Below are 12,847 nucleotides of genomic sequence, written 5' to 3' on the forward strand. Positions count from 1 at the left end.
CACTTTCATTAGTGAGTGTAATGCAAGGTGAAGAGTGTGTGTATGTGTGTACTGTTAACTTATATGTGTTGTGACAGAAACAAAGATGGTCATTGTATTTCTTCATTTGTACCATAAAATCATCTCTGTAGTAAATAAAAGAAACATTTCACATTCAAATGCCAGATCCATTATTTACAAACCTATTTCTGATTAAATCAACATGTAAGACTGACTTAACTTGCACTGCTTGGGATGTGTCCACACACTTGGATCAATAAATTCAAATTCGTGTATATTCTTACTGTTTGCAAATAGTAATAGTAATAGACTTTCTCTCCAAATGCCAGACCTTTGTTCAGCTGTAATTCTTCCTTAAGAACAAAGATCCCCACACAATGTATTTTTTTTTTTAGAATTTGATATTTTACATGTAATACAAAAAAATAGCTGAACTGTGAAATGAAAAATAAATCAACTTGTCTTATAATTCGTATAAGGTTATTTTGAGTATTTTGCAGAGCGTCTGTAGATGTTCCTGCTATCTGTCTGTCCAGGGGTAAAGTGCTGTTGGACTCTGAGAAATGGGTCTGAAATGTTTGAGTATTGGTGTCACAAACCACAAAACAGTACACAGGTTTTCTGTTTTCAATGTGATCACCCTGGAGTACATAACTGCGACCTGCATGCATTGACCTCATCCACACATGGTTTTATGCACGTATCCACGGTTTCAGGTTGTTAAGCAATAAGTGAGTGATAATGAGAACAATGAGGCCAGACTTGTTCAGGAAGAGTCATTGCTGGTGATGAGTCATAAGTATTCCATACGATTGGAAGACCAAATGTCAAAGCCTTGAGTGGAAAAGTCCAACATTGCCAAGCCCAAAGAAAGCAAGTCAGTCAAAATCCAAAAATCAAAGCCATGTTGATCGCTTACTTTATATTGAGGCATTCGTCCTCTACGAGTTATCGCTAAAGGGCCGACAATCAACCACCGTATCAACAAATACATCCTGCAGCATTTGTTATCGTTCTGGGTGTAAGAATAGGTGAGAGTTGTGGCAGGACAACTCACGAGTGCTTCTCCATGACAACCCACCTGCTCATGATGCCCTCAGCATCCAACAGCTTCGTGCCAAGAAAAACGTCGCCCTGCTGTAGCAACATCCTTACTCACGCGACCTGGCTCTGCGTGATTTTTTTTTTCTCCCTCTTTCCCAAGACCACCAGAATCATCAAGCGGACCCATTTTAAAGATGGTGGCGGTATCAAGATGGCCATAATGATGGAGCTGCAAGAGGGTCCAGTAAGATCTATTCCACAAGAGTAAGACAAGAATGCGTGGCAGAGAAGTTTGGGAAATTGCCTTTCCAGGATTCTTTCAAAGGAGACATTTTGAGCCTGTATTTTGGATTTCAAATGCAAGCCTAATTTTTAATGAAGTTGGGACATTGTGTTAAAGATGAAAACAATACAAGAATTTTGAAATCATGTTTAACTTATATTTAATGAATTACACCAAAAAGGCAAGATAGTTAATATTCCAACTGTTACTTTATTGTTTTTAGAGTATAATCATTTAGATTTTTGTGGCTGCAACACATTCCAAAAAAGATGGTGAAGCGTCATATTTACCACTATGTGACGTCACCTTTTTTTCCAAACAACATTCAATAAACGTTGAGGAACAGAGGACACTAGTTGTTTAAGCTTCGTAGGTGGAATTGTTTCCCCATTCTTGCTTGATCCACAGCTTCAGCCGTTCAACAGTGTGAGGTCTCGGTTGTCATATTTTATGCTTCATAATGAGAATTTTCATAGGGAGACGGGTCTGGACTGCATGGAGTCTAGTACCCTGCACTCTTTTACTACAAAGCCACACTGTTGTAACATGTGCAGAATGTGGTTTGGCATTGTCTTGCTGAAATAAAACAGGGTGTTATTTAAAAAAAAAAAAAAAAAAAGACATTGCTTGGATGGCAGCATATTTCTCCAAACCTGTAAGCACCTTTAAGCATTAATGGTGCCTTCATAGATGTGTAAATTACCCATCCCACTGACACGAATACAGCCCCATAATCATTAGATGCTGGCTTTTGAACTTAACATCCATAAGAGTACAGATGATTATTTTGCTCTTTCAAGGGGAGGAACAAAATCAACAATTTCCAAAAACATTTTGAACTGTGAAGTCTTTCGACCACAGAGCACTTTTCCACATTACATCAGTCTAACTTGGGAGAACCCGGGCCCAGAGAAGCTGGCAGCCTTTCTGGGTGTTGTTCAATGGTTTTTGCTTTGCATAATAGAATTTTAAGTTGCACCTACAGGTGTAGCACTAAACTGTATTTAGTAACATTGGTTTTCTGAAGTGTTCCTGAGCCCATGTGGTGATATCCTTTACACATTTATGTCGGTTTTTGATTAAATGCCAGCTGAGGGATCGAAGGTCATGGGCATTCAATGTTGATTTTCGGCCTGGCCGCTTATATGTAGTAATTTCTCCAGAATCTTTGAAACTTTTGATATCATGGACCTTAGATGAGGAAGTCACTAAATTTCTTGCAGTTCATCCATCTTTGGTTGTGAATGACTCAGCAATTCAGTGGATCTCCTTTTCTTCCCAATCATTGCACCCACCTTTAACCAATTAGCATGTTCACCTGTGGGATGTCCCAAACAAGGGTTTGATAAGCATTGGTCAACTTTCTCAAGTCTTTTTACCAGCCAATAAATCCCAAGTTAATGATTATTTGCTATAAACAATACAATTTATGAGTGAGAACTTTAGATATCTTGTCTTTTTAGTGTATTCATTTAATATGGGTATAACGTGATTTGCAAAATTGTATTCTGTTTTTTTTTCATGTTTAACACTATGTCCCAACTTCATTGGAATTGGGTTTGTACAGTTACATTTTTATGACCACAAGATTATTAGATCAAGATTTCATGATACAAGTCCTGGGAACCCGTCAGACAGCCTAATGAGCAAGACGGGAGACACCACCATGTGATATGACAAGGAATATGAATTCAAATAGTCATCTATATTAATCCAAACTCAAGGTCATGTGTGATTACTCATAAATGAATGAATGAAAATGAATCAGAAACTAATAGTTTAATAATTCTGTAGCGGTCCTCTTAACACTTAAAAGTACCACTGTATAAACTGACTGGATAAACTGACTTAACTGGAGGACTGATTGTCAGTTAATCTTAGGGCAAATATAGACTAGACAAACAACTTTTACCTACAATTAAGAGACTTCAATTAGGCTAACATGCATGTTTATGAAATGTAGGATGAAGGTTAAGTAACTTGAGACACCCATGCAAGCATGGGAAACGTGCAAATTGCTGACTGCAAAGCATCGGTGCGAACCACTCATCCACCATGCTGCCCTCTAGTGAATTTAAATATCAGAAAACACTATGCTACTTTTACTGTCCATGCATGAAGAAGCCGTGCTGTGCATTACTGAAGCCATATGGTTTAATAGTCTTTTTTTTTCTTGAAATGGAGCAGCAGACTCAGATTAAAAAGTTGAATTTAAAGAAAGCTGACTTTTTCTTTGCTCTTGACATTTCACATTTAACCACTTTCAGTTATTTCAAGACCAGAAAGCCCCAAAGAAGCCTTTTCTATGTACAAGATGAAAAGTGTTCTACATCAAAGTCCAGTTCAGTTCATCCTTTGAGGATCACAGCATAACTCCTAATTTAAAAAAAAAAAAAAAAAGATTTGAGCCACACAAGTTGACTGAAGATGTTTTTGGGATCTTCAAAGTTGACACTCACCCTCATCGGTGTCACCCATGACGGGAGACTTGCTGGACTGTCCAAGCCCCATGGCGACTACTCAGCCAGCCTCTGGTTCAGCTCCCGTCGCTCAACTCAGCATCCAAAGGCGCAATGCACTCATAGCCTGGTCAGCAATACTCCCCCTCACACATACACTAGGCTAAATTTCCAGACCTTCACACATGCATGCAACCCCGCATCTTTCTGGGAAGGTTGAGCATTATACTACAGCTGTTCGGAGTCATGCAAACACATTCAAGCCCCCTTCAAGAGTTGCTGTCCTGTCTTTACAAATGTCTGGATGAGCGGCACGGAGGGATGTCTCTGGTAGGCCCAGGAGAAGACTGGTTGATGTGGTTGTGACCCTCTGGTGACTGAGTGTCTAACCTGTGTGGGAAGAAGGAAAACATGACACCGTCAGTGGAGGAGGAGGAGAGGGTGTGGCTCGAGTAGCAGAGAGGGAGGAAAGGGATCAAGAATCAGGGTGTTTTGCAAAAACAAAGTGTCTCAGTATTGAGCAGTTGTTCAATTCTGGCAGTGAATAAGCAAACTTGTCTCACAGGTGTTCATACAACATGTGGTTTCTGGAGTGCCAGATCTTACGCAGCCTGCCTAACTAGTTGGTGAAAAATGCAACTGCACAAGGTGCAGTCGACAATTGTGAAAACCCCTTGGTCGAAGTTTTCAACTCCAATACAACGTTTGCTACATCTTTTTGTGACCCTGAAAGATGACATAAAATTATATAGTCAGGGGAAAAACAGCTATACAGCGAGCCCATGGAACTCTAAAGCTCTATATCTTTTTTTCAAGAGGCCATGTATGTCACCATTATCATCATAAATATGTATAACCATACAACTTTTTCCATTGTCAAAGTCAATGAGATCCATTCAGTTTGCTTTAAATACTACATTGACTAGAAAAATATCACTTGCTGCCAAACGTATGCCTTTCCGGGGCTGTTGCGGTGAGAAAGTGTGAATCCTGAATTCTCGAGAAACAGAATATCAGCTAAGATTTTGATCAACACCGATTTAGAAAATGTAAAAAAAAAAAAACAAATTTAGATTGAATTTCATCAATCAATTTGTCATGAACTTATCTCACTAGTGTTTTTTTTTCTTTTTCTTTTGCCATTTGTGTGTATACTATTCTTTCCCCATGTATGTACAACTCTCTATAAGTATACATCGAAACGATCCATCCATTCATGTTCTATATCGCTCATGTGGTTTTCAGAGTCAAGGGGGAGCTGGAACTGATCCTGTCTAATTCAGGAGGCAAATCTCACTACACACTGGACTCTAGGGACTCAAAACCATTCACACCATCACTGAATGGGAATCAAAAGTCAGGCAAGTAAATCAACATATCATCAGTGACTATTGTGAAAATTGGTCCTCTCTAATGGATATAAGGCAAGATCAGAAAAGAGAAAAGTGTGTATGTGTGTGTGTGGGGGAGCGGGGGATCAAAACTCCAACTGGGATTTGGTTCTGAGTTAAAACTGTATAAGGAGAATGTAACTTTTCTTAAACTAAACTTGTCACTCCGTTCCCAAACACCCATAATAAAACTAGAGTTTAGTACTATCAGAACTACTTCAAAATAATCCCTTCTTATTACGCTGTCATTCTTCCACACATCAGTCATCCATTGGGCTCTTGTTCAACAACTTAATCAGGGCAAAACATAACAGGAGTACATCTAATCTTTTGGAGAGTCAACAGTTTTCTGTGTAGAGTTCATAATTGGACTATTTGTCTTTTGACCTGCACAAGTAGTGGTGTATCTTTTTCAAGGCACAATGGCTTGTCAAATATGCCGATTTTGTTGACTTTTTCAATTTTAGAACATACCTGCAGCTTTTCAAGAGCCAGAAATGCCTAAAACAATGGGGTCCACTGACTATATTGTACAATGAGGTAAAAAAAAAACACTCATATTCTGTACCCTTATTTCTGACTGCTGGGTCGAAAGAATCTAAATGTCATTCACCAGGTTTCTTTCTGCCTTTCATTTGGTTCAAAAGAGAACACATACACATTTAACAAATTAATGTCATTCAGCAGTGAGCACCAGAAGCTTCGTTTTTGTCGTGGCATGAATGATTCATATTCTGGCTGGGGTGGTGGTGGTCTATTATGTCGTCTAACAGCAGTTTGTAGAAAGAAATGCACGAATAAACAGTCATGCATGCACATGCGGGGCAGGGCATACAATGTCACTCACAGGGTGCCTGACAAGATATAACCCTATCTCCAAAACTAGTGGGACCCGCATTGCCGAGCTCCCCGCAGGACACCCTCCCGCTGACGATGATGACAATGATGAAGAAGGGTGAAGCATGCACTGAATAGAAAGTCGCCCCGCACCCGTAATAAGCACGGAACACGTACCTCTGTGCCCGCGGAGCCTACAGGAGCAGCTCCTTCTCAGCTGGGAAGAGAGCAACAGTGCTGCTCTGAAAGCCTTTACTTGTCCGGAGCTCGTCGCGCACGCACACGCATGCACGCGCCACCGGAGATAAGACGTCCAATTAAAAAAAAAATAAAAATCAAGAGGAAAAAATGTGCAGGGACAGAATAGGGAAATAACGTAAACGATTTTCTGGAGGACGTCTGCTCTGTTGGTTGCAAAAAGGAGCGACTGACTTCCCCATTGCCACATACGTGTGTGGTCTAAGCTTCTCACCACTGTGGCCACGCGTCGCGGGAGGTGCGCACACGCGCGTGCCTGCTCATCACCGTGGAACTGTGACGCCGGCTGACGAGCAGATGTTACTCGTGCACCCTCAAAGAATGAACCGCTCAAGAGCTCGTCATCCTCGCATGGACCGCTTTTTTGACACTTCTAACAACATGGGGATGCGCCTAAAAAAACATTTGCTAAAGTATTGGAACAGTCCGCTCAAGTCCATTGTTTTTGGTGTATAGTGAAGACTTTTGGGTTTCAGATCAAAAGATGAATATGAGAAACACATTTAGAATTCCAGCTTTTATTTAATGGTATTCACATCTAGATGTGTTAAACAACTCAGGACAGAGCACCTTTTGTGTGATGCCACCCACTTTCCAAGTGAGCCAAAGTATTGGAAGTATTGGGGTGGTTGTAGTTTGATGAGGTGTTGCAATTTATATTGATTGTTTAGTGCTTCTTTTTGTCTTTGGGTTTCACCAGTCAAAACTCTATTTGCTTTTGGAGGGGACAGCGTATACATTGGAGTAGCCCATTGACTCCTAGAGCATGTTGAATGGAGTGCTTGTCAAAAGGTGGTAATAGTCTCACCAGTTGGTACGCAGGTTCTCTCTAGCGGTTTGCAAAAGAATCACTGAATTGAATGCTGAAAGTTTACATACCTGACCGTTGAGATTGTGTATATTGTCTTACACTTTTTTTTTTTTAATCCAGTATAGTGCCCTCATTAAGTACAATTCAGTGTTGGTCCTAGTCTGGCATTGCTCTTTGCATTATAGTTATTAAATTCCTGCTACATCTGATTAATTATATCTTAAACATGACATTTTAGTCACCACTAAGTGTTATTAATAGTGTCAACTCTAAGGTAAGGTCGAAAGCAGTTGGGGTTGAGTGGTCAGACATCATGACGATAGATATGCTTACAATGCACACTTCATATTCACCTATGACCTTCCAAAACACTCACTGATCGACGTCCATCTTTGTGTGTATCGTCCGCCCTCCAGCATACAGTAACTCTGCACGGACATTTGCAAGTGGCACGCACTTTTTAAAGAAAATATGGACATGGACTGAACTGAACAGAGACAGAGTCAGGCAACGCAGCTGCCCCAGCAGCCTAGTCCTGGTTTGAAAATGCGTTTGTCTCCCTGTGAGATAAAGAAAGGCAAAAGTCAGTCACAGGTCAAATCTTTATGGGATTAGGGGATTTTTTTGCAGCGCATTCATCATAGTGCTCACTTATGGATTTTTTCGGCTTGTCCCATTAGGGGTCGCCACAGAGAAACACTCATATTTGTTTTGGCACAGTTTTTACGCCGGATGCCCTCACTGAAACAACCCCTCACAGGGTGTGGAGGCCCCATCGGGATATAAACTCATGACCACTGAGTTATGTGGCCTCTATTTAGTGTACAGTACTGTTTGTGAAAATGGCTCCCTCTATTGATACAATACAGTACAACATCAAACTACATTTTACCATTGATGGGTGTTGTGGGATTTTTTTATTAATACAGTAAATCCTAGTTGATTTATCACAATTCCATTATGCATATTAGTCATATCACCTTAATTATGAAACCCTCTGGATAGTGTAAATCCTGGATAGTATAAAAAACACGCAGTTGGCTCTAAATTGAGCAATGGAATTTAAATACTATTGTTCTGAATCATTTTCCCCCCCTCCATGGAGTTCAAGACCCCATAGGGGGTTTCAAATGTATTTATATTATATTAAGTAGTAACTGAGTGTATCAGCCTCAAATTTGTCCATATGGATTTTGTAATGAGATAATATTTTTGTAGTGGATGTCGGGCACAGAAAAGTTCACCACTACAGGGTATATGGGCAAAATAATTACGCCTCACCTCTTAATCAATCAGAAATCCCCATTCACACCTCCATTACTTTTACCAGGACATTTTGGATGATTGGGCAAATTGAAACCTATTAGGAAAGGCCCATTTCTGATCCAGAATGCATTCTGTGTGGAATTTGGTATGTATCACGTCCACTTCCATTCATTGCAAACGGACCAATACTTTTGGCCACACGTGCATGTAGTGTCACAATCTGCATCTCATGACTCATCCATTCGGCATCTCAGCTGCCTGGCGAGTGTGAGATAATGAGAGGTGTTAACCAGTTGTGACAAAAAGCCGACGGGAACACACCTGCTGCTTGCTGTGCAACAACCGCAAAAACAAGATGTGTTGACAGCTTTTTCAAGCGTCGTGTTGTGTGAAATAATATTTGTGCTACACTGGCACACACATCCTGCAATTATACAGTTTACTTGGATTTAAAACAAACAAGTAGTCTGTACCGTAGAGTAGAAAGTGTGGTCAAACGTGAAAGGAGGAAGGAGAGTGGCTGCTCTTGCAATGGCTAATTAAACAGGGTTTATGATGTTAATTATGACGATTATTCAAGACTTAGTGGATGTTTGATCCGCCTTTTCTTCCCTGCATTTCCTCCAGACTGTCATGACCATCCATCCATTTTCTGAGCCGCTTATCCTAACAAGGGTCGTGGGAATGCTGAAGCTTATCCCAGCTGTCATTGGGCAGGAGGCGGGGTACCCCCTGAACTGGTTGCCAGCCAATCGCAGGGTACATAGAAACAAACGAGTCAGACTCAAAATCACACTTAAGGGTAATGTAGAGTGTCCAATTAATGGTGCATGTTTTGGGGAGGTGGGAGGAAACCGGAGTGTTCGGAGAAAACTCACACAGGCATGGGGAGAACATGCAAACTCCACACAGGGGGAGTCTGTGATTTGAACCCCGGTCCTCAGAATTGGGAGGTCAACGATCTAACCAGTTATTCCACCGTTCCACCTTTTATTTCATGTAATTGATTTATTTTTCAGGTCAAGTGTAACCACGTTTAGCAGCTTTTGCATGTAGCGGCACTGTCTTTAAACTCAAATGTGTCACTGAGGCAAATGCCACATCTACCGCTACCAGCAGTGTGTATTGAGGTGAAAAATTTTCAATGCACACATCATTGAGCACTATCCATCCATTCATTATCCAAGTCGCTTATCCTCACAAGGCTTGTGGGAGTGTTGGAGCTTATTCCAGTTACCTCCGGGCAGGAGGTGGGGTACACCCTGAACTGGTTGCCAGCCAATCGCAGGGCACATAGAGACAAACAATCACACCGAAGGGCAATTTAGAGTTTCCAATAAATCCATGTTTTTGGGATGTGGGAGGAGACCGGAGAAAACCCACACAGGCACGTGGAGAACATGCAAGGTCCACACAGGCAGGGCTAGCATTTGAACCCCGGTTCTTTTAACTGTGAGGCAGACATTCTAACGAGTTTCTCCACTGTGCCGTTATCATGAGCTTTAATGTCATCTTAATTTTGGGTACAGTAAAAACAAAGGGCGCAAATATTCAAGAGGGTTGAGGTCGGGGTGTGGCAAAGTTATTAGCTGGCGTCATTCAGTCCAAAACCAGTTTAAAGGTGTGTTTGGAATCATATTCCCGTTTGAATACAAAATTATAATAAAATAATTGTTGACTTGAAAAGTGAAATTATAGAACTTTGAGGTTATCCTTCTTTAGGGCTGGGGGATATGGCTTTGAAATTAATTCTTCAGCACCCCCCCCCCACAATTTCCTATTTTATTTTAAAAACTTTTCTGAATACCAAACAAGCTTTGAAACTCTTTCTCTCATAGAAATTTCACCCCCCAGAAAAATCTAGCATCAGCTCTCACTGGAAAAAATAGAAATACAATAAACTTCTTAAGTTTCTTAAGCCGCGTCACAACCTTCAACTACCTGTAGTTGATGGTAGCGTGGCTTGCGAAGGCTAAGAAAGCTATGTTCATGTTCAAACCTAGTTTAACAATTCCAAAGGATAGGATTTTTTTTTCTTTTACTAAATTTTCAAGAAATTAAAAAAAGAGAGAAAAGAGGGAAATCTTTAAAAGAAATCCTATAATACACAGGAGGTTTCTTTAAACGGCAGTATTCATACGCAAACATTTCAAATCAAAAGTGCTTTACAAAGACAAAGAAATAATGCCTGAGAACAAGATTACATGAGAAAATGTAAGGCAAGATAATATCCGGACACGATATGAAAGCAGCAAAAAAAAAAAAAAAAAGAAGAAGAAAAAATGCGGCAACAGGACAAAACACATACTGTATCTTATCAAGTCAGAATTCACAAAATGAAAGCAAGACGGTGAAAAGAAGAAATAATATTTTAGATTTATTAAAAAAGCAGTGGAAGCATGGTGGATCAGCTGGTAAAATGTTGGCCTTACAGTTCTGAGTTCCAGGATTCAATCCCGGACCAGCCTGTGTGGAGTCTGCGTGTTCTCCCCGTGCCTGCGTGGGTTTCCTCGGGGCACTCCGGTTTCCTCCCACATTCCAAAAACATGCAATATTCATTGGACACTAAATTGCCCCTATGTGTGTGATTGTGAGTGTGGCTGTTTATCTCAATGCGCCCTGTGATAGATATTTTTCTCGTGACGATGCCCACTGGACGGCAAAACTACAATACAACTCACGTGTTTTAGTGATCTTTTTGGCTTAAAAGTACCAGGCTTGCTTGTAAGCGTCTTACGGCCTTTTCATCATGTATTTCATTGTGTGGCTTATGGTTGTAAGAATAGACAGGAAAAGGGGTCTGAAACTTGTTTACCTTTTGTTGGGCATTCAGCTAATTTACTGTGGTATCCTCCACACTCGTTACATATCTTTACGAAGGTCTTTGCGCTGTCAATATGCCTCCTCGCACCCGCGGTAAAACTTTGAGGTGTATAACGTGAACCTCGTGGCTGTCGCTAGCCATAGCCTTTAGCTGCTCTTTTGGTAACATGTGGGAGCGGGTTATGCCTATCGCTTTTTTTGAAGCGTGAGCTCCGGCAACTGGCTGAGTAACTTTTCGCGCACACTCAGTGAGTTGCTGGCAAAAAGTATGCGGTCTCTGACCATCTCATTGCTGTTTGTGTAGTTTTGTCTTCAAGCAACAGCATTTCTTTCTTGCTTTCTTTATTCCTCACGCCACCACAGGTGCCTCAATCACTTCTAGTTACAGTGTTCATTTGTCAAAGGACTTACAAGATAAAAGATCAAACGATAACCGTAGCCAAAACATTACAGTGTACACTTCTCACTTCCTAGCCATGATATGTAGACGCGATCTTCCTAGTGTGATATGTAGACACGATCTTCCTAGCCGTGATATGTAGACACGATCTTGCCGTCCAAAACAAACAAACACGTGGTCTGCATGGCGTCAGTGAAAAGTATCTATTGGCTAGCAACCAGTTCAGGGTGTACCCCGCCTCCTGCCTGTTGACAGCTGGGATATGTTCAAGCAGTCCCCGCAACCCTCGTGAGGATAAGCGGCGGAGAAAATGGATGGATGGATAAAAAAAGCAGTATTTTTAATTGTGTCAATCCTCCCATTAAATCCAATTTTCCAAACATTTGTTATCAGTGAATAAGTGGCATATCTTTTTTATATTTAGTGGGGTTACCTTATTTATGAGGACAACTCGAAAAACTAAAAAAAAAGCAGTATATTAACATCCTGATGATGATTTCAGTCTGTCCTCTCATGTGGACTATGTGGTTGTACACACTGATATTCTTTAAGGTCAGTTTGACATGAACATTCTAAACTTCCAAAATATAAAGTTTTGCTCACGTCTGTTCCTTTATCAAATGTCTTCTGACTTCATACATAGCCTTCAATATATTTCTTATTAGTTTTAAGCATCAACATTGCCTTGGGTCAAACCAAAGAGAACTAACCATTTAAAAAATGAATCCGCCCCAAAAAAGAGGGTTGCACTCGTAAGTGAAAAGTCGGCGCAAGGTAAAAAGGCAAATCATTTAAAATCCAATTTTATTCCTTAGATTTTAACATAATATGAGGAATTCTGAGACTCTGTCGGGGTTTATTTTACTGTCATTGTGTTAATGTTCTTAAAGTAGGCTTTGTCAAATTGTCTAATGTTTTGCTCTTAAACTTGATCTTAGGTATTATTGCCACCAGAGGTCACCAAAGCACCACCTGTATGCTAAAACAAGTTTATGCTAAAATATAGCAATTCAACGAATTTGGCGCATTTAATAAATCTCTTCTAAACAATAATCGTGAGTCATACTTATCTTGTAAGTGATAGTCCACATCGGGTCTGCTCCGTGTTTCCGTGTGAAAGCAAGCGAGTGAGTGAACAAAAATTGTTCCTTAACCAAAACTACCAATGAAAATGACATCCCGCGTGCCCAACCCGGAAATGAAGTCCTTTCGTACGTTCCGTCGCATTCAACGTGACGATGGTTTCGTGACAAAGAAACTACATTTGCCTGACGA

General features: G+C 40.6%; 1 protein-coding gene across 5 annotated transcripts in view; it reads right to left on the reverse strand.

The window, feature by feature from the left end:
* The window catches only part of stk32a (serine/threonine kinase 32A), a 51,522-nt gene extending 38,740 nt beyond the window's left edge, over positions 1–12,782 (reverse strand). For 3 of the 5 annotated variants that reach the window (XM_061803237.1, XM_061803236.1, XM_061803235.1), the window contains exons 1-2: positions 7,460–11,741; positions 3,787–4,176 (exon numbers count right to left, since the gene is read on the reverse strand). In XM_061803237.1, the coding sequence (XP_061659221.1) occupies positions 3,787–3,838 (52 nt within the window). In that variant the 5' untranslated portion in view covers positions 3,839–4,176; positions 7,460–11,741. Of the gene's footprint in view, positions 1–3,786; positions 4,177–6,191; positions 7,431–7,459; positions 11,742–12,638 lie in introns of those variants that run through there. The other 2 variants (XM_061803233.1, XM_061803234.1) reach the window with 2 other exon arrangements.
* Positions 12,783–12,847: the final 65 nt, after the last annotated feature.

This window comes from Syngnathoides biaculeatus, chromosome 18 (assembly GCF_019802595.1).
Source record: "Syngnathoides biaculeatus isolate LvHL_M chromosome 18, ASM1980259v1, whole genome shotgun sequence".
Classification (NCBI taxonomy): Eukaryota; Metazoa; Chordata; class Actinopteri; order Syngnathiformes; family Syngnathidae; genus Syngnathoides; species Syngnathoides biaculeatus.